This window comes from Aplidium turbinatum, chromosome 3 (assembly GCF_918807975.1).
Source record: "Aplidium turbinatum chromosome 3, kaAplTurb1.1, whole genome shotgun sequence".
NCBI classification, from domain to species: Eukaryota; Metazoa; Chordata; class Ascidiacea; order Aplousobranchia; family Polyclinidae; genus Aplidium; species Aplidium turbinatum.
The window spans coordinates 30,709,328-30,728,769 of record NC_137474.1 but is presented as its reverse complement, the minus strand read 5'-3'; the positions used below and the strand labels follow the sequence as shown (position 1 = coordinate 30,728,769).

The following is a 19,442-nucleotide window of genomic DNA, read 5'->3' as shown; positions in this document are numbered from 1 at the left end:
AGCGGAAGCATCATCTTCAAGCTTCTCGTTCGCTTCAGGTGTTTCATCAGGTTCTTTTTCCTGCACATTAAAGTCACAACTTGGTCAGTTTTGAGCTTTGAACATCGGTTTGCAATTGGTTTGACAACCTGGATTATGCTGTTCTCATTCTGGTTATTTTTGAATTTTTATCCTCGGCTGGCAAAGCCTTGATAGGTTATTTATGGTAGCTTCGCATAGGCTACTTGTAGAGGCTTTTAACGCAGGGCCGGTTACCGAGATTGACAGAGTGAAGTTTTCGATTGTTGAAGTGTTGTTGCCGGGTAATTATTCCATTCATTGGGTGCCGCTGAGTGGAGAACAGTCCTTAGTATGCGTTGCTCAAGCGTACCGTACACCCCGAGAGTCGAGCAAGCGCCGCTTGATCTTGAAGCTTCTTCGTTCACGAAGTCACGCGCTAACTAACTGAGCTATCGGGGAGAACAAAACTATACAAAAACATATATTCTGACACAAGACTATGCAAAATTCATTCCCAGTAAAAACTTTTTGTTTGGTTCGTTTGCCTAAACACTTGGCTACTTCAAACTCGCACAAGAAATGAGAATATCGCAAAAATGCTAATGCGATATTTCCATTGAAGTTTTGGTTAAAGCTGCAAGTGTGTGGTGACCACTTGGTTTTGTCATAGGGAACGTTCAAATATTACATAACGCTTTTTTCCGAATTTTTTACCCCCCCTCCCCCATGTAACGCTTTTTCACTACGAATTTAGCACAAAAAACTACCATTCCGTACTCGAAAGCGTTACGTAACGTTTTGCTTGAACCCCCTCTCCCCCGATGTGACGCTAACGTAACGTTTTGCATAAACCCCCCTCCCCTCGAAGGCGTTACGTAATATTTGAACGTTCCCAATTAGCCTATCAAGCCTTTTAGCGGAATACCGGTGGGTACTTTGCAAACGCAATGCTTTTTTTCTATTTGTTAACAATTGATGTAGCACCAGCAAACTGATCAAGTAAGCTTAGTTGTGGGAAGCTGTATCCTCGGATTGAGAAAACTTCTTTGAGAGTTTCAATTCGCAGAGCAGAGCACAGTTTCGCATAGCCTATTTATAGAGGCTTTGAACCATTGTCGCAGGACAGCGGTTCCCGAGATATAGTGAAGTTTCCGATTGTTGAAGTGTTGTTGTCTGTAGTAGGCCTATAGGCCTACATTATTCCATCCACGTAGGTGCCAGTGAATGGAAAACAGTAGTTGAATGCGTTGCTCAAACGCACACCTCGAGAGCCGAACCAACACTGATCTTGTCGTTTCTTTATGAAGTCGAGCGCTTTTGACCAACTGAACTATCGGGTGGTGATTAGATCTGATGATGTACGGTAGTCTTTTGTAAAATAAGGATCTGAAAGAGAGCAAATAGGCCTACAAGCAGTCCAACTTTTATTTGTTGTGATATTTGGGTAATTGCAGCGAAAACCGAAAATAGGATTGATCGACTGGCTTCCCAGATTTCAGCAAATGTGGTCTACATTGCTACGAGAAAGCATTCACCTGTAGGTAGGCCTAATAAGTTAGTTCAAATCATGACTCGATTGCTGGCATTGCATTATGTCCTAGAAACTAGGCTACAGGGCTATCCCGCTCAGAACAAAGTTTGTCGTGCATAAAATTCGTTTATTTTTCGTCTGACTTTACCGGCCTGGTTTTAACTCTAGCGGCGTGCAGTTGAGCAGCACATTTCAAGAATAATTTTCCCATGGAATAGCGATCCCACGTGGAGGAAAAAATCACAATCAGCTACATCTCAAGTGCAAGAGGAAACGTTACAACTGTCAATATCTATGAAAATACCCCCTAGGCTACAAAACTGAGCACTAAATAAAACTTGCAAAGATAAATTCTTCTAATTACTCATTCAATCTACCAATATATCGGATGGGGCAAAAAAACGATAACACTTTTAATTTTTCAAAAGGAATAATAGTAATTATGACGAGGCAATTTAATATATTTTCTGAAATATTTCAGCGAAAAAACAAACGAACGCTATCATGTTTAAAATAAGCAGCCAAAAATGCAGTGCCAAAGGAATTTCTATTCCGTAGAGCAGGGGTCGGCAACCTACGGCCCAGATTCGGCCCGCCAAGGAAAATCATCCGGCCTGCAGCCTCTTTACACAGTATATAACTCGGCCAGTGTTATATTGTAATCGAATGGGAGAACAAGTACTTTTTTATTAATGACTGGGGTAATAATCTATTGTCAGACGTAAAAAAAGCCTTCGTATCCCCTTCTTTAAATATCCCTACGTAAAATGTAGCAAAAAAGTTATTGTTGATCTACAATTCTTCTCAATGGCGATAGATGAGAGCACAGACACACGACAGATAGGCCTACAGCTGAGATGGCCGTATTTGTGCGTGGAGTAAACAAAGATTTTGATGTTGAAGAATTTGTTCGGCTGATTCCTGTCAAGGGTAGGCTATTACTACAGGAGCCGATATTCTGAAGGCATTACGTCAACGCCTTGAAATCACGAGTCTGAATCTATCAAAACTGGTATTAGGCTACTATAGGCTACGGTCTGTCAAGACCATGTAAAGTTTGGCATTGTCCCGCTGTTAGAAAAAGGTTGTCGACCCATGCCGTAGAGCAATACGAAACGAATCTGTATTGAAGCCTCATAACTCATTACAATCTGAAAGATTTTGCCAATTCAGTATAGTTCCCGATTAATTAAGCCCACCCGCTTATTGAGCTCAACTTAGTCCAGTCTGGAATTAGAGGAAGTGTGGGGCCTATGGAACAGTTTTTGTTAATTGGCCACTATGTCTACAAATTAAACTAAAATTTCCTAATTTTTTTCCTTAGGCTACTAATTAATTTTAATTTTTTTTTTACTTCATTTTAATAGGGTTTGACAGAAAAATTTAAAAAAGTTTTCAATTGTTTTAAAGGTCCCATTCATGTGTCACCATATAGGACATTTGAATAACTATTTAAGCACTCCGGCAAACCATGCAATCTGGCATTTAAAGTTTCTGCATCATTCGCAAAACATGTTTACCAACAAAACAGAAGAGCCACATAGGCTACCAATCTTATGTTTGAGCATTTTCAATAAAAAAGAAAGAAATACAAAATAAATAAATAAAACAAATACAAAAAAATAAACAAAAGTACAATGCAGACTTAGGCTTATTGTATTTGAAAAAACATCAGTTATAGTTTTCTGCAGTTGCTGTTCAGAAAATACTTACTTTTTAGATTTAGGCTACTTGGCTTAAAAATAAGCATAACCTAAAAGACAAAGGTCCGATAAAACACTTTGGAATAGTTTGTTCGATTGGTCCAACATAGTCAATAAATAAAAAAACGACATTTGAACTTTTGAAAGCTCAGCTTGGGCAGGCTAAACCTATATTCAACTTTAACCTTAATACTTTTACTTGTCAAAGCACCACAACTTATGGGTATAGGTTTACTCGGACTTCCTTCCTTATAAAGAGAAAATTCCTTACAAACAGGAAGCAAATAAGCTTGCTTTCACCGATGAAATCACACAAATGCTACCGTACTCACTGTTAAAAGAAATCTCCACTCTTCCGGTTTTAATTTGAAATAGTTATAGAATTGGTGTTTCCCAATCGAAAAAACAACTTTACACACTTTACAGGGGACTAAATAATCCGATGTTCTATTGGCCCCACTGTATCCATAGATTCCCCATCTCCGCTACTGAATATATAGGAGTGGCAGAGAATCGTAATCCGCTTAATAGGCCCACTCGCTTATTAAACCCAAAATCGCTCGGTCTCGAGGTGGGCTTAATAAGCGGAGACTACTGTACTCCAAACTTTCTTTTAAAAAGATAAATGGCCCCACCAATCTTTTGGATTGCACTCCGATAGAACAGAGTATCGAGGACACGCTTTTTGAGGTACGTTAGGTAGGTCTACAGAAAAGAGATTGCAGCTTTTGAAGAGGAAGTAATACAGAAGTGGAGAGAAATACCTCAAGATGAAGTTTGAAATAATATTTTAATAGCGTTTTTAAAGCTCAAAAGCGATCTTGAAGCTTGGGCAATAGAAAGAAGAGAAGAATCACCTTTTGGAATTAATGCTTCTTTTTTCTCAATTTTTGAAAGAAACAAAACTGTTTCCAGTGTAAACCAATCCTTAGCTAAGCCTTCATCTCTTGCAGAAGTGTGAACTCTCAAAACCGGTTCTATAACATAAAATTTTATTGAAATACTGTTGGGAATGAAAGCCTAGCCAAATAATTTTAGGGATTAGACCAAAAAAAACTATTCAATTGTTACCGAAGCAGTAAAGTAATAGCAAATGAAAGTTTGTAGTATACTTTACTATAGTTCATCATAGATCAGTTAAAATTAACTGAGTGTGTTAGGTGAGACGTATAGTTGCAGTGATAGTCTACTCAAATATCTAAATATCTCACGGTGTATTTAAAATCAAAAACAACATACAGCTAATTGGGTGGCATTTTAACCTAATGCATTTGTTCTAATAGGCCTACCACTGTTTTACACTGAAATTTAATGATCGAAGTTTGTCTGAATAATAAATACATCAATTACAGATAGGTTACTATTATTCACTAATTACATTTTATTTTATTATGCTCAATTGTATGTTGGTTTTTAATTTATTTTCTAAAGTCGTTTCCTGTAATCTTTCACCTTGAAAAGCCTTCGGTCACATCACAATTCATTTTTGAAAATGCCTTCAAAGACTCTCAAAGTAAAAAGTTTAGGAAACTTCTTACTTTTTTAATTAATTCAAAAACGCAAAGTAACAAAAAAGAGAATAAAAAAATAACAGTTAACCTCTCAAGTACATGTAGCTCCACACAGAGTGAAATTTACATGCCTTTTGACTCTTTTTTATTTCTTTAAAAGTATTATTGACTCAAAAAGAATGTCTAAAAAGACATTACGAAAAGTAACTACGGTCAAAGGCCAGTGTTTCGATCTTCCGATCTCTTCAGCGTAGTAAAGTGAAAGTGGAAAGTTGTCTTGAAGCGTTGGTTGAGATGATGATTTGAAACTTGAGTGATTGTTGTGAGACAATGAGACTGGATTTAAGTTTTAATTTTGGACCTCAGCGAAACGTAGTTTTAGAGCCTATTAGAAGGTGTGATTTTTTTAAGAGAATTTGTGCTAAGAAATGGCAAGAATTTGTTAAAAATAAAAACTAGAAAAAAAGACAAGAATTTGCAACTGAGCTAGGACAAAACAATCTGAGACATCTGAGACAATCTGAGACAACAAACTGAGCTAGAAAAATTTTTGTCCTAGCTCAGTTGCAAATTCTTGTCTTTTTTTCTAGTTTTTATTTTTAACAAATTCTTGCCATTTCTTAGCACAAATTCTCTTAAAAAAATCACACCTTCTAATAGGCTCTAAAACTGCGTTTCGCTGAGGTCCAAAATTAAAACTTATATCCAGTCTCATAGTCTCACAACAATCACTCAAGTTTCAAATCATCATCTCAACCAACGCTTCAAGACAACTTTCCACTTTTACTTTACTACGCTGAAGAGATCGGAAGATCGAAACACTGGCCTTTGTCCGTAGTTACTTTTCGTAATGTCTTTTTAGACATTCTTTTTGAGTCAATAATACTTTTAAAGAAATAAAAAAGAGTCAAAAGGCATGTAAATTTCACTCTGTGTGGAGCTACATGTACTTGAGAGGTTAACTGTTATTTTTTTATTCACTTGTTGATTCATTCAGAATATCAGTTTGTATCCTCTGGGGATCCTTCTCTTGTATCATGGGCCAATCCTATAGATGTTTGCTGGTACACCCCTTCATTTTCTTTGAATTTTAACAAAAAAGAAACCGGAAAAATAAGAAAAAGGAAAAATAATTGAAAAATAATTTTCCGATACTTGACGTTTGTCACATTAAGCACAGGGAAGCAGCTGACTCGATGACTGATATAGCCTTTCGCTGCTTCCTGTCTGTTGTGGCATCTAGATGGCTATGGTGCTATTCTATTCGTATTATTTATAATTGTACCGTGCTCTTCTTGCAATAGACTAAATAAACGTTTCCCCCCTCTCTCTCTCTAAGTGTTACTGCTATATAAGCAAAACAATGCATAAAAATATTTGCACTTTATATAAAATGAACAAATATACAATCACACACACACAATGACTAAATGCAAAAATCAGACCTTAACCCTCTATGAATCCCTGGCAAAAGCATAGTTTTGAAATCAAAGTAATGAAGAAATAGAACAGAGTAATTCATCATAGTTGATCACATAAGGACGGACGCCTTTATCTCAAATTAGTGAAAGACTGTACTACAACCAAGTTATTATAGTCAAGCACATTGCTATGATAAAAAAAAATCTTAATAGCTTTAAAGTAAATACTTGACATTCATAACTGATTGTGGTTTGGTGGTAAACCACAATTTCCAGCACATCTCCAGCTTATACGGCCAACATATAAAAACTGTATTACTACTTCTGTTTCATGTCAACGCACAACCAAGCAACAAATTTGCTGGACCTAACGGTTTTTGCCAATATGGCAACTAGTGTTCATGGGAAACATGACCAATGTTTGATAAAAATTTCAAACTTGAACAAACTGTTTGTTACACAACACAGATTTTTTTTGTCTAAACGTAGCATGAAATTGTAGAATATTGCCACCATTTATTGCCATCCCATTTATTCTGGGGCGGTAAAAGGATAGACCCTGGGCCCCAGAGGCTCACACGACGACGACTATTTATTGCCTCATTAATGGTTTCGCTTTAGAGCAAAGAAATCGCATTCTCAGAAAATCGTCACAATGATTTGCCACGGAAGTTCAGGCTTGGCGACGAGATCATATTAGGCTACGCGTTTAAATTCACTATGTAGCCTAAATGTATCTTGTATCAAAGTCGCATACGTAACCATAACGTATGAACATTGAACCTTGCTGCAGTAAACCACGGTAGTTTGAGCACATTTAAGTGCAGCTTTAAGAGAATATAAGTTTCTACAGAAATGTACACTCGACTGGCGAGAAACACAAGTAGCCTATGCTTAGACCAAATTAAAGTTAAAAAGAAGCGCATGAATAAATGTAGGCTACAGAGTTCCACTTTCGACAGATCAAAACAATTTAAGCTTCTGACTCTTCGACTTCATCTTCTTGGTTGATAATTTTCTCAATTGTATCGTCATTTATCTCAACTGCAACTTCATAATCAATGGAAGGAACAGATGAAGATGACCTAACACTTGGCATTTGCACACTTTCACTGACTCTTGCATCAAACTTTGAAGACGCAGGCATGGTTTGATTCATCATTGAATATTGCATCACTGGTTCAGGAATCGAAGTAAAATCGTTGGTTTCGACGAGTTTATAAGCTGGAGCAGAAGACATTTGTTCCAAAACTACCGGCTTTTGAGAAGGTAGGAAAGCTACGCTTCCACCAAAAATAGGCGGGGAAACTGCAGCAGCGGGAGATTTATCAGAAATGTCTGCAATATCACAATCATCCAAATTTTTCTCAATAACTTTGGTTTCCTTAAGTGGAAGTGACACTTTTTCATTATCTTCCTTATCGTTCTTCAAATAGACAACATCCAGATCATGTTCATAAGGAGCTGTGGGTGTTAAACTCCGCAAATTACCACCATCCAAACCAGGATCAAATTCTTCATTCTGTTCAGTCGTTACTACGAAAGACTCTGTCTTGGCCCGGGTGGATTCGTTTTGTGGCTTAGTCTCGTCAGTGGATCTATTGGACCCAAACGGTGGAGGCATAATCCCAGATGTCTGTTGCTGCGTCGAATCCTTTGGCGCATTTTCCCGGTCCTTGCAAAGGTCATAGGCGTTGAAAGGTTGATTGGCCACAATAACATGATTAGACGTATTTTCGACTGAAGCATTGAAAGGAGTTTCAGATTTATTTTTCTCTTGGTTTTCTTTCTCAATGGACAACTCATATGCATTGAAATCACCCATTTGTCGGGCGTCAGCGTTATCATTGCTCGCCTCTGGTGCTTGTTCTTCGTGCGACACATTTCCCGGTTGTTTCTTGTCTGATGCCAAAGCGGTGCTGTTTAAAATCAATTCTTGCTTCAAAACTTCTGGTAAGACTGGCTCAGATAAAATTTGATAAGCATCAAACTCAGTTTTTTTCGCCTCCTCAGAATCATTATGATCATCCTCTTTCACACTTGAAGTCGACAAACCTGCTTCTTGGTCTTTGCACAATTCATAAGCATTAAATTCAGCTGGGATGTCAGCATTGGAGTCAGGTTCATCACTGTCACCAACGTTTTCTGTATTTTGTTCCAGCCGTGTGACTTTTTCATCAGCAAGTAAAGCGTAAGAGTTTAATTCACTTTGCTTTTCCATAGTTGTTCCTTGGTCAACCTCACTTAAGTAAGGCAGAGATTCGGTCTTTTGATCCGACGCAACTAATTTGTAAGCGTCAAAACTTTCTTCCTTGATTTTTGAGTTGCCCTGCTTGTCTGAAACAAGTAGTTTGAATGCGTTAAATTCTTCCTGCTTTGGAAGAGATTGGCCGTTGTCACTGGATTCTTCAGTCTTAACCAATCCGTATGCATTAAAGCTTTGTTCCTTCATCTCTGAGCTTTTTCCTGCATCATTATTGTCAGACCTGAGCAGCTTAAAAGCGTCAAACTCTTCCTGCTTTATCAGAGACTGATCTTTGTTGTCGGATTGGTCAATATCGAGCAATTCGTAGGCATTGAAATGTTCCTCTTTTGATTCCAAATTATTTTCTACATTAGTATTGTCAGAAGCGAGTAGCTTAAAGACATTAAATTCTTGTTGCTTCAGCGGTTCCGTTTGACTTTCTGTGAATTCTTCCTTTTTGAGCATTTCGTAGGAATTGGACAGTTTTGATGTTTCCTCTCCAAGACCTTCGGCAGCAGTCTGCGACGGCTGGATTTCTGTAAAATAGCTGCTGTCGTCAAATCCAGCTGGAGGGATTTCCCTTTGCTCTACAGCGGATGCAAACGTCACTGTGCGATGATGCCCCTTGTCTGACACAACTACACCCTCGAGTTCTCCCGTGTCCTTTTTAGACGCGTAGTCTTCCGCAAAAGAAGAGTGAGAAGTCGTTGACTCATCAACGACAGAAGCAGGAATTACTCCACCAGAAAATTCGTCAGGAAGAGAAGTATCAATGGTAGTTGAAAAATTGAACTTGCCACTTGCATCTTTATCAGTTTTATTTTTTTCCACATCATTTGTCACAGAAGCAAGGTCAAGTTTTGGTAAATCAGGATAAATTTTCGGGACATCGTTTTCCTCTTCTTCAACCAAATCTGGAGAATCTCTAGGTATAAATTCCACTTCTTTCTCCTGATCTAAATTTTCTACAACGGAGGATTTAACGCTTTCCATTTCGACAAAAGAATTGGACGTAACTTTGACAGTAGGAATTGTACCAAAGTTAACAGACGAATGTACATTATCTTTCATCTCAACGGTAAGAACTCCTGAATCCTTGATCTACAATACAAAAATTAGATTGTAACAAAAACAATTATGTCTGCACAAAATTTACATGCAGTTGAAAAAAAGTAATGCTTGAATACCAACGACAGTAGGCTACAGAATCGTGATGTGATACACAATTCATTTAAAAAAATGAGACAGGTAGGCCTACTTAAAAAAATACCGATAAAAACATGCATTTAAAAGCATTCTCTTTGCGCATGCAAAATTTCAACTAACCTGTGATGATGAAATCGATGACATGCAAACTGGAAAGTGAAATTTCTCAACTTTCTTCAGAAGGCAACAGCATGCGAGTTCATAGCTACTCATGCTAAAGTTGCAAGCATATCGATCAATAACTAACATTTATTCTTCGCACCTTGAGAGCAATATTTGACACAAAAGAAGTGATAACCAAAGCTCAAGCAACTTGGAGATTTAGCATACATTAAATTTTGAGTGCAATGTCATTTGTTTAGCTTATGTAATTGATGAAGACGGTCATGCAACGTAACCGATAAGATTACAAAAACACTGAAATATTTTGTTTAAGTACAGTACAACAAAATTTTGAAAAGAAAAATGAATGAATATAGGGACGTTTTTTTTATTAATTTCGTTTATTTTTAAACAACCACGCTATAAAACACTACTTTGTACCAGGAGTAAATAACAACTACAAAATTTATGGTGCGTACAACATGCAAAATATATACACTACAGCTGTTGGAGCAAGGACACATTGAGCGGGCAATCCACTTGGTCAGTCCACTTACCCGGTAGCTACCACTAATACTGTATGTGCACGATAACCAGAAAAACACCACAGCGGTTCTATATTTTAGGCCTAAGGTGTGGAAAAAACTTAAATCATAAATGCTATCAGACAAGTGAGCAATGAGCATACTTTCAAAGTTTTTATGCATCCACGCATCACAAAGATAAACGATATAAGGCTTTATAGGCCTAAAGAATCGCCTATTAAGGTCTGTAGGCCAGCGTACTGCATGGCCTGTTTTAAAGCCCCGCTTCGGAGTTAGGCTTCTGTTTAGTGTGGTTACTGGGATCTGAAGTATATCAAAGAACAAAAACACAATCTTGTGCGAATAGCCTGCCAGCTGCAGGGTAAACTACAATGCATGCCAGTGATAAATCACGGATTGTCTTCTACTCAAGTGCAACATTAGCAATTAATCAGCATTGGGATTGATTCAATTCAATAAAAACAAGCTGCTATCAAACCTCTAAGGTTGGAGTAGTTTCTTCCGTTTCAGCCAGAGCAGTGAGACTAGGTGCACCTGGTTTATTAGAAAGATCTTTTAACGTAGGCTCAGGTGTCGTCTCCTCAATTGTTCTAGCCTGAATACAAAAAGTAGCAATATACTCAGTTACCAAAAGTGTTCTTTAGAAATGATGCTAGCCCATTTGAAGACATGATCTGCTCAAGAAGGTTTTACATTTTTAAATAACCAAAACGCATAATTTTGTAGAACACAATCTAATTTATAAGCACAAAAAGCGAAAACGGGTGGGCCTATGAACCAGTTGTTTTAAAAAATATTACTTGATACTTGATTAGATACTAGGAATTGTTTCAACAACCTTTACTAACTTAATCAACTTTACTAACATTATGATAAAACTCATCAGTATACAGTATTGCAGATAGGCTTTGATGCATAGCAAGGAAAAATATTACAAATGATATTACACTAGCCCAGTGATTCTCAACGGGGCGGTACCGCCCCCGGGGGGCATTTTGGTTTTGTAGGGGACGATATGATTACCTCGGCTTAAGGGGGGCGTTTTGATTATTAGGGGGCATTCTGGTTTAACCCATCTACCGACCAGCGTAACGATTTCATCACATCATTGTAAATGGATGATTTTCTCTACATGCTCGCACGATAGCCAAACAATTTCTCTTACAACATTGTCGTATTAGATTGACCAATCGTTCTGTTTACAAACGCTATCTATTTAAAATTTAAATTCGGTAATTTTTTAGTATATCACAAAATCTGGTGAGTTTCGTTGAATGACATAACCACTACTACCAGTATACTGTTTTCATGCTCGTAATTAATCGTTTTTGTTGGGGGGCGGTAAAATTTCGCTAGTTTATAAAGGGGGCATTGGGCCAAAAAAGATTGAGAAACACTGCACTAGCCTATGCTGATACGGTTTGTGCAATAAAATATCCTCTATTGGGCTCGTCAGTGCTCAGCCTTTGTGTTGATCGTCAGAAAAAAATCTCTTTTTTATTTCTATAATGATGTTAGAGTTTTAAATAATGATATAAAGTAGGAAACTATAAATTATTCTATGTTGGTGTGAAGCAGAACTCAAGTGCTTGTTATTACATGCTTGCATACATGGTAATCATCCTCATTATCGACCAATTTGCAAACGCAGTCTGTAGAAACGGGAAGGTGCAGCAGATAATGCAGCAGATTACTAGGCTCCTCGCTTTGTAATCACGTGATCCTGGTTCAACTCCCAGTTGATGCTGGCTGTTGAAAAACTGTTTATTCTACCCAAGATGTAATAAATTGTGTGAAGTAGTTGCTAAAGCCCAGGCGGCTAAAAAAATAAAACTGGGCATGCTATTTTTGATAGTGCCGAGGGCTGGAGTATAATAAGCCTCTTTTCTGAAGGTACTCTCAAAAAATTTTTACTATTTCTATCAGGGTTGTAACAAAAAAAAATCGTTTTTTTTAAAGAAAACCTAGCCCGCCCAGGTTTTTATGCAGAAAATAGGCTTTTTGGTAAAAAACCTGGGTTTTATGGGCAAAAATGGGTTTTCTCACATAAAAATAACCAAACAAATTTTTTGCGGCAATTTGTTTATTGGTTTAAGAATAAGATGACCACTATTATGCAATAGCCTATGCATTCATGTGAAAAATCATGCTCCTAGGCAGTAAGTTGCTGGTTGTTAAGTCTGCTAAATATAAGAATTTGCTTATTTTTTTCTATCAATAGTTGCAACAAAACTAATGATAGAAAAGATAATAACCCGATAAACACGTAAACTATGCCATATTTATTTGATTACTTGTTGAATATAACACTTAAATATTGTAAGTTTTGAGAAAAAACTTTGTTCCACCACATGTGCAGCACTGCGGCCATAAGTTTTTTTTCCTTGAACAGCTTTGAAGTTTTCTCAAATTAGAGCAGAACTCATCTGGCAACACTTGTTTGTAGGTTTAGCCACATCCTTTTAATATAAAAAAGCTCACCCGGGTAGGTACCCGGCAGGTATCTACTACAACCCTGATTTCTATGTAAGTATAGAAAAATAACATAGCACCTAAACCAGTGCTCTTCAACCTTTTTGTCAACACGGAACCCCTCATGTACTTTTGCGTTTGTTACGGAACCCCACTAAAAAAAATTTACAAATTGCTTGGTCAGAAAATTAAATATTTCGTTATTACACTGTTACACTTCAAAAAATAATTAGACATTTCAAAACATAGACAGTTATTACAAAAGTTATAAAGTCAGACACTTAATGACTCTGTTGTTGTTGCTTATATATCTTTTATAATCTTCTTAAATCGTGGTTCAACGTTGCTTAATGCAATTCTCATACACATATCGACACCTTTCAAGCAACTTCTGTTTTTGTTCTTAATTGTTGTTAAAGCAGAAAATGCTGTTTCACACAAATAGGTATTTGGAAATTGACACAATAGTTTCAATGCTTCCTTTGAAATTTCTGTCCCTTCTTTGTACAGAAAAATCCAAAAATATTCCTTTCCGTTTTTTTCAAAGATTTCCTCCAAATGAATATCATTGCAGATATCCAGGAGTTCTTCATGTTGTTGGCAAGGGAAAACGAAAGGATTAACCACCCACTTTCGCAAACGGAAAATCATAGCAATGTTTTATTCGGTTGGTGACTGCAGTCAACCCCTTGTTTAACAAACTGGCCTACTTGAAGTGTGAATGCGGTGCAGTGATGTAAAAAATCGGAATGACGCATCAAAATGCTGAAGCAAGAAATCAATTTCCCTAAATAAAACGAGGAACTCTTGCGGAACCCTTAAAACTCACGGAACCCCACTGCATGTTCCGCGGAACCCTAGGGTTCCGCGGAACCCCTGTTGAAGAGCACTGACCTAAACAAAATACACGCAGTCATACTCTCACTTTTGCTAATATTTACGTGCCATGACAAACCAAGCTAACCTTAATTTCTTCCTCCTCTTTTTCACGAATAATTCTTGCTTCTTCACTCAGTTGGTTCCTCAGGGAAACTTCAGCCTCGTTCTGGGCTATTTCACTGTCCAAAATTTTCCTTTCATCAGCTTCCTAAAGCAAAAAATTGCACACTGTAATTTCTTTAAAAAATACTTTAGCTAATTTCCATGTCAGCTGCAAAGGTGAGTGACTTGAGCATTAATTTAATGCAAATCTAAAGCATGTTATAGGACAGGGTTACTCAACTAATGTTAACAAAAATCCGGTTTGACAAATTGAATAATTTTAGCAGTCCGGTGAATAAGTTTTCACACGCAACCACAAAAGTTAAACTATCTGTACCAAACCACTTTTTTAGGTAAAATGTAACTCTACTTGGATTTTTGAGAAAGTGTTGGGAGTCCGGGGGTAAAATACAAGCATGTGATAATAATTAGAACACACACAGAAGGAAAGACAAGCCACAGGCAAATAATCGCCTGTTGAGAGATGAATTAGCTTAATCCTTAGGGCTTTCATGATCTTGGTGTGGTTTTCAGACCTGCCTCGAGAGGTGATTTTGAAATTATCAATCAAGACATTGTCAGTGCATGTTACACAAGAGGTGATGTGCTTTAATTGCACTTTACTGCTTGCTTGGCACAAACCAAACATACATTGGTATGTCAACCAGGCATTTGTTGACGAGGGTCGGGAAGCACCTAAACACACTGTCACAAAAGGGGATGAGAGCTTCATCAATATCTCTAGGCATATAAATAATCATTCTTGTATCCGTTGTTGAGTTTGTGCTTTTCAATTCAAAATGTCATTATAGCTATAGTCAGATTTATCTTATAATTCTTACTTTATGTATATTGCAGATTTGTAATTCTTGATAAGGACACAAGTACGTGTAAAAAATGATTGAATTTGTTTTAATTATGCTAGATTTTTTGTGTAATACAATATTTTAAACCCGTTAAAAGTTGCTTTGTTTTATCTGTCCATGGTTTAACAAAGTGAACTCTCTACCAAAACTTTAAATTACATAATGTTAAATAGAACCTTACGAAGATATCACCTAGGATGAAACTTGGACTGTCTGCGCTGTCTAAGTACCAAAGGATTGGTCAACAGTCTCAATATTTTATTAGAATACGATTTCATGAGAGGCCGTAGCCCTCACATCTTTAGTCTCGTAGATACAATACTTTTAGATACCAGACTAAAGATGTGAAGGCTACGGCCTCTCATGAAATCAATTTCTAATAAAATATTGAGACTGTTGACCGATCCTGTGGTACTTAGACAGTGCAGACAGACCAACTAGTAATAGACAAAGGATTGTTGCAGCATATTAGCAGCTCAGATAGTCAGGCAGATCTTCTTCATCAGTTTACTAATAGAGAACTTCAAAGACATTCTAGGATAAAACTGACTAAAAAAGCTCTTTGTGTAGTAAAAACTAAGCCTGTATTAGCTTTCATTTGATCTACTTGGACTTTTCTTAGCATTGCTTGTTTATATATATAGTGCTTTGTCCATTGCGAAATACGTTGCTCTTTAGTGCTTTACATTACAATGTTTTTGAGCAATTTTTTATAGTGTTAAAAATATTTCTTGTAAAAATAGCATCAAATATTCTTTTGCTTCACCTTCACTGCAAATAAAATCTTTATATTAAAGTTAATGTTTACAAATGATATACAATGCTATTAACACTACAAAAAATGCTCAATAACAAGCATATATCATAATTATAAATATAATCAAATATTCTATATGAATTAGGATCTTCTGATGATCCCCAATAAGGGTGAAACAGGTTGTAGAGGTTTTTAAAAAATAGTAACTGAATGTGATTAAAGTTAATTAGTGTATATTTATTTCTAATCGTTCTTAGTTATGAACACAAACGCAGAAAATAATTCAATCAGCATGTGTTGCTTAATTCCATACCAATGTAGGCCTAAATACAGTTGACATATCATATTCTACCTTATTAGCAAACAGTTCATTTTCTTTGAATTTGTACAAATATTGTGCAATGTATTCTATTGGATCCATCGGCCTCTTTTCGACAACTTCAGCTAAAGCTTCTGTTAAACAGACACCAATGTGCTTTTTCAAATACTCAGAATCCATATCTTTTTGCTAATTTTTTTCTGGTATAAAACCTGAAAACAAGATTGTAACAAATTACTACAAAGTGAGGTTGATGGGTGGAAAAGAAGAAAGTGTCAAAACACTGTTTGAATCAAAATTCCTCACATGAAATTTACTTGAAATATGAAACACATTACAAAATAAGATTACTTAAATTTTAAAACAAAATGAAGCTAAGACAATGATTTTTTCATTGCATTGAAATGCTGGAAGTTAAAATTTTTTTTTTGTAAACATTAATTTCAAAAGTTTTATTTTATTCATGCAGCATCTTTTATAGTTTAGGATAGGATAAGAATACATTCAAATAACTGACTTCTACTATCAAATTCACAAAAGTTTGTGATGTACCAAGCCATCATGCAGAACAATTGATAATATGAGAATCTCTGGAGGTTTAGATTTTGCTTTGAACTCCTTTGTCGCTATGGAAATATCGCATTGAATGAAACAGCACTGTTAGTGGTAAGAGTTGCCAACAAAACTGAACAAAAAAAAACATAGCCTGCCCTAAAAGACGATCTTCAATCATTAAGCCAGCGGAAAAGCTTTGTAAAAGAGAATTTTTTTTGTGAGAAGACACGTAACCACTAACCAAGTAGTCTTCTGGATCCGTTACTAAGGCAGGCGATTAGTTGCATAATGCAACAAGCAGGGCCTTGTTAACCGCCCCGTACCCGCTGGCCGGGGAGCAAAATTTTTTTTCCAACGAACTTCGCATAGAGTTTCTATTAATACCGTGTGAATGCAAACGTTTTTCGTTGGCGTGTTTGGTTCAGTGGTTTCATCTTTTGCCTTATATTTATGAGGACAACGGTTCGACGCCCCATCGAAGTCAATTTAATTTCTTTAAATTAATTTTTGAGGTGCACAAAAGCTTTTCAAAAAAAGTACGGTTAGGGTTAATTCTTAGGGTTAGGGTTAATTCTTAATCAATTTGGAAAATCTTACGTTTAAAGCGACCAGAATCAATTTCTTTTCTCAACTTTTTAAAACTTGGCTATAGGCTACTAGGTTTGTCTCCAGGCTAGCCTACGTTATTTTTCAAGTTCAATGTTTAGATTTGGACCTGGATGGCGAAAACTGGCTGTTGACTTTGAAAGCCGCTCGAAAACAACGAATCGGTAAAACAGTTACGCGCGCCTCGCGGTAACCATCAGTAATCGACTACACTTTCAGAAATATGCAAATGAGACAAAAAGTTCGTGGAAAAAAAAATTCCCTGCCGGGGAACCCATGGCTGATTACAAACCCACTCTTTTTAGGCTATAATGTTTTTTAACTGTTTGAAAAATAAAAAATAGAAACTCGATAATCAATATAGCTGATTAATTCATGCAAGGCCGTATTTACTACCTTTCAAATCTTAGACTGGGGCCTACCTCTAAGGCTCTTACTATAGGGGCCAACTCATATTTAGTTCGTGCAGTGTTTTTCGGCTTGTAATTTTACAATTTTTTCCTATTTTTATCAAAAATTTCGCTTGCTTTACTCCAGGAAATGGGATGGGATGGAATGGAATTGAAGACAGATTTTGGGATGGAAGATGGAAAATGTCAAGGATGGAAAGGAATGGAAGGATGGACAGCAACTTCTACACTGTGAAGTAAGCAACGATCATGCTGCTAAAAGCGAAACTCATTCAACTACGATACCTCTTTCAATTGCACTATCTAGCATCTCGATACTATTGGCACAGAACGAGATATAGGCTATGCTGATTTGTAAAAATTGTGACAACACGCCCCACTTTGCCCTATAATGGCGGCTATGGCTTGGTTTGGATTTCAAAGGAAGTAGGTTTAGGCGGGCTTTGTAGGCTAATGTACGGGTACGGTTCGCGTGATTCAGGAGCTCCGGGCGCCGAGTCCAAGAATTCGAAAATCCGGACAGGCAGAGTGGGCACTGACCGTCTTGCCTCGGTCAGGTTTGGATTCCCAATGTCTCTTCCACCACAAGTCATTGTGTTGGTGAAGGGTCGGCACCACTTTTTTACTTAAGGGATGGCTGATTTTGGAGCTCTCCACAGTCAACTCGAGACCGCCATCCAGGCGTGCGGACCAACGTACATTTATACGATGGGTAGCCGCCGGGACGCGACCCCACAAGCTTTCGCCTGTTGGGCACGGTCGAGAACGGGACCTTCAGGAAGGGGGTCCTTATTCAAGAAACTGGCCAGCTGACTCGGGGTAGGATCTGGAGTGCCGAACTTCAGACTGGCACGACGCCTAAGCTGCCCGAAAGCGACGGCAGAGACAACTTCCATCCCATCATCAAGATCTTCCATTCCTTTCCATCCTTGACGTGAGCTAGACTTCAATAGGTGTTAGCCAAACTTGAAACAGGTGCTTGAATAGTTTATCATTGCTTATCATTATTACGTCACATAAGATGCTTAGTTCCCCATAAACATTGGTCATGAAAAACACGTAAAAAACACGTAAAATTCTGAGGAAACTTGTGTAATACACGTATATTTCTCGTGTTTTTACGAGTCAATGTTTATGGGGTTGCTTACGTGCGATTTGGAATATTGCAAATTATTCTCTCATTCGTAAAATTGTAGCTTGAAAGTTAGTCGCATATTTAACTGTTTTGCTTAGTGCTGCCAGCTGGACAAAACTTCCGTCTTTTATCTAAGTAGTTTGGATTGTAGTGACAAGGTTTTAGTGGTGTATCGCGTTGCACCCCATTTTCGATAGCCGCGGGCTAATTTCACAGAAATACACTTTTTGAATAGACGTTTCAAAAGAGTGTTTCTTTCGGTCATTGCATACAGACGAACGGATCCAAGAATCTTATGTTACAATTTTCCCACGAAGAGATTATGGTTTACCGCTGTGACCAGAGTCACAAAAAATATTAAAAATACCAGGCCGGCCACATGGCTCCACCAAATTCGCCGTTTCCACAAACTTCGCATAAAAAAAGAGTTTTCACAGCAACCAGATATAAATTTTCTTTGAATTTGCCCCACTTCATGCCATTTCTCTAAAAAAAATTAAAAAAAAAGGTCTTCACCGCAACCAGGCCCAAATTTCTCTCAATTTCGCCGGACTTCATGCCATTTCTCTAAAAAAGGTTTTCATACCGCCCAGACCCAAATTTCACACGTGTTATCGAAAGTGACGTGAAATTTAATACTTTTCATGCTCCCCACCAGGGCCTCCGAGAGAAGTCAGCACTGGTCGGGAAACAATACGAAAAATGGGCCCCATAATATTTTTTAGCAAATATACAACTAATTTGTATCTTGCGTTGCGTGTTCGTGTTAAGCTGAAATTCGCCTACTTTCCTCAGCAAGAAAAGAACTTCGTTCAATGTAAAAATCATCAATAATTAATCACTGGATTACACTTGCAGCAAAATGCCATTGAGGCAAACTATTTTGTCTAGAAAGCTTTGTAAACACACAATAGGCTTACAGGCAACGAAAATAATTCAACCAAGCATTTAATTCAGGAGTGTCCAAACTTTTTCCCACGCGAGCCAGATTTGATAATAAGTGTTCGCGGGCCAACAGCCACAATAATTTTTCTGAAAACTGCAAGTTGAATTTATATGATTTTTGTTTGTTTGCAG

The 19,442-nt window shown here is 37.3% G+C and overlaps 1 protein-coding gene across 1 annotated transcript; it reads right to left on the bottom strand.

The window, feature by feature from the left end:
* Nucleotides 1-6,003: 6,003 nt before the first annotated feature.
* Nucleotides 6,004-16,313, bottom strand: LOC145766690 (uncharacterized). Its single transcript, XM_082578400.1, has 5 exons — nucleotides 16,177-16,313; nucleotides 15,679-15,871; nucleotides 13,701-13,809; nucleotides 10,743-10,859; nucleotides 6,004-9,512 (listed from the first exon to the last, which is right to left on the bottom strand). The coding sequence occupies exons 2-5, from the start codon at nucleotides 15,837-15,839 to the stop codon at nucleotides 7,140-7,142; spliced, it is 2,760 nt and encodes a 919-aa protein (XP_082434526.1). The 5' UTR covers nucleotides 15,840-15,871; nucleotides 16,177-16,313; the 3' UTR covers nucleotides 6,004-7,139.
* Between the last annotated feature and the right edge of the window lie 3,129 nt (nucleotides 16,314-19,442).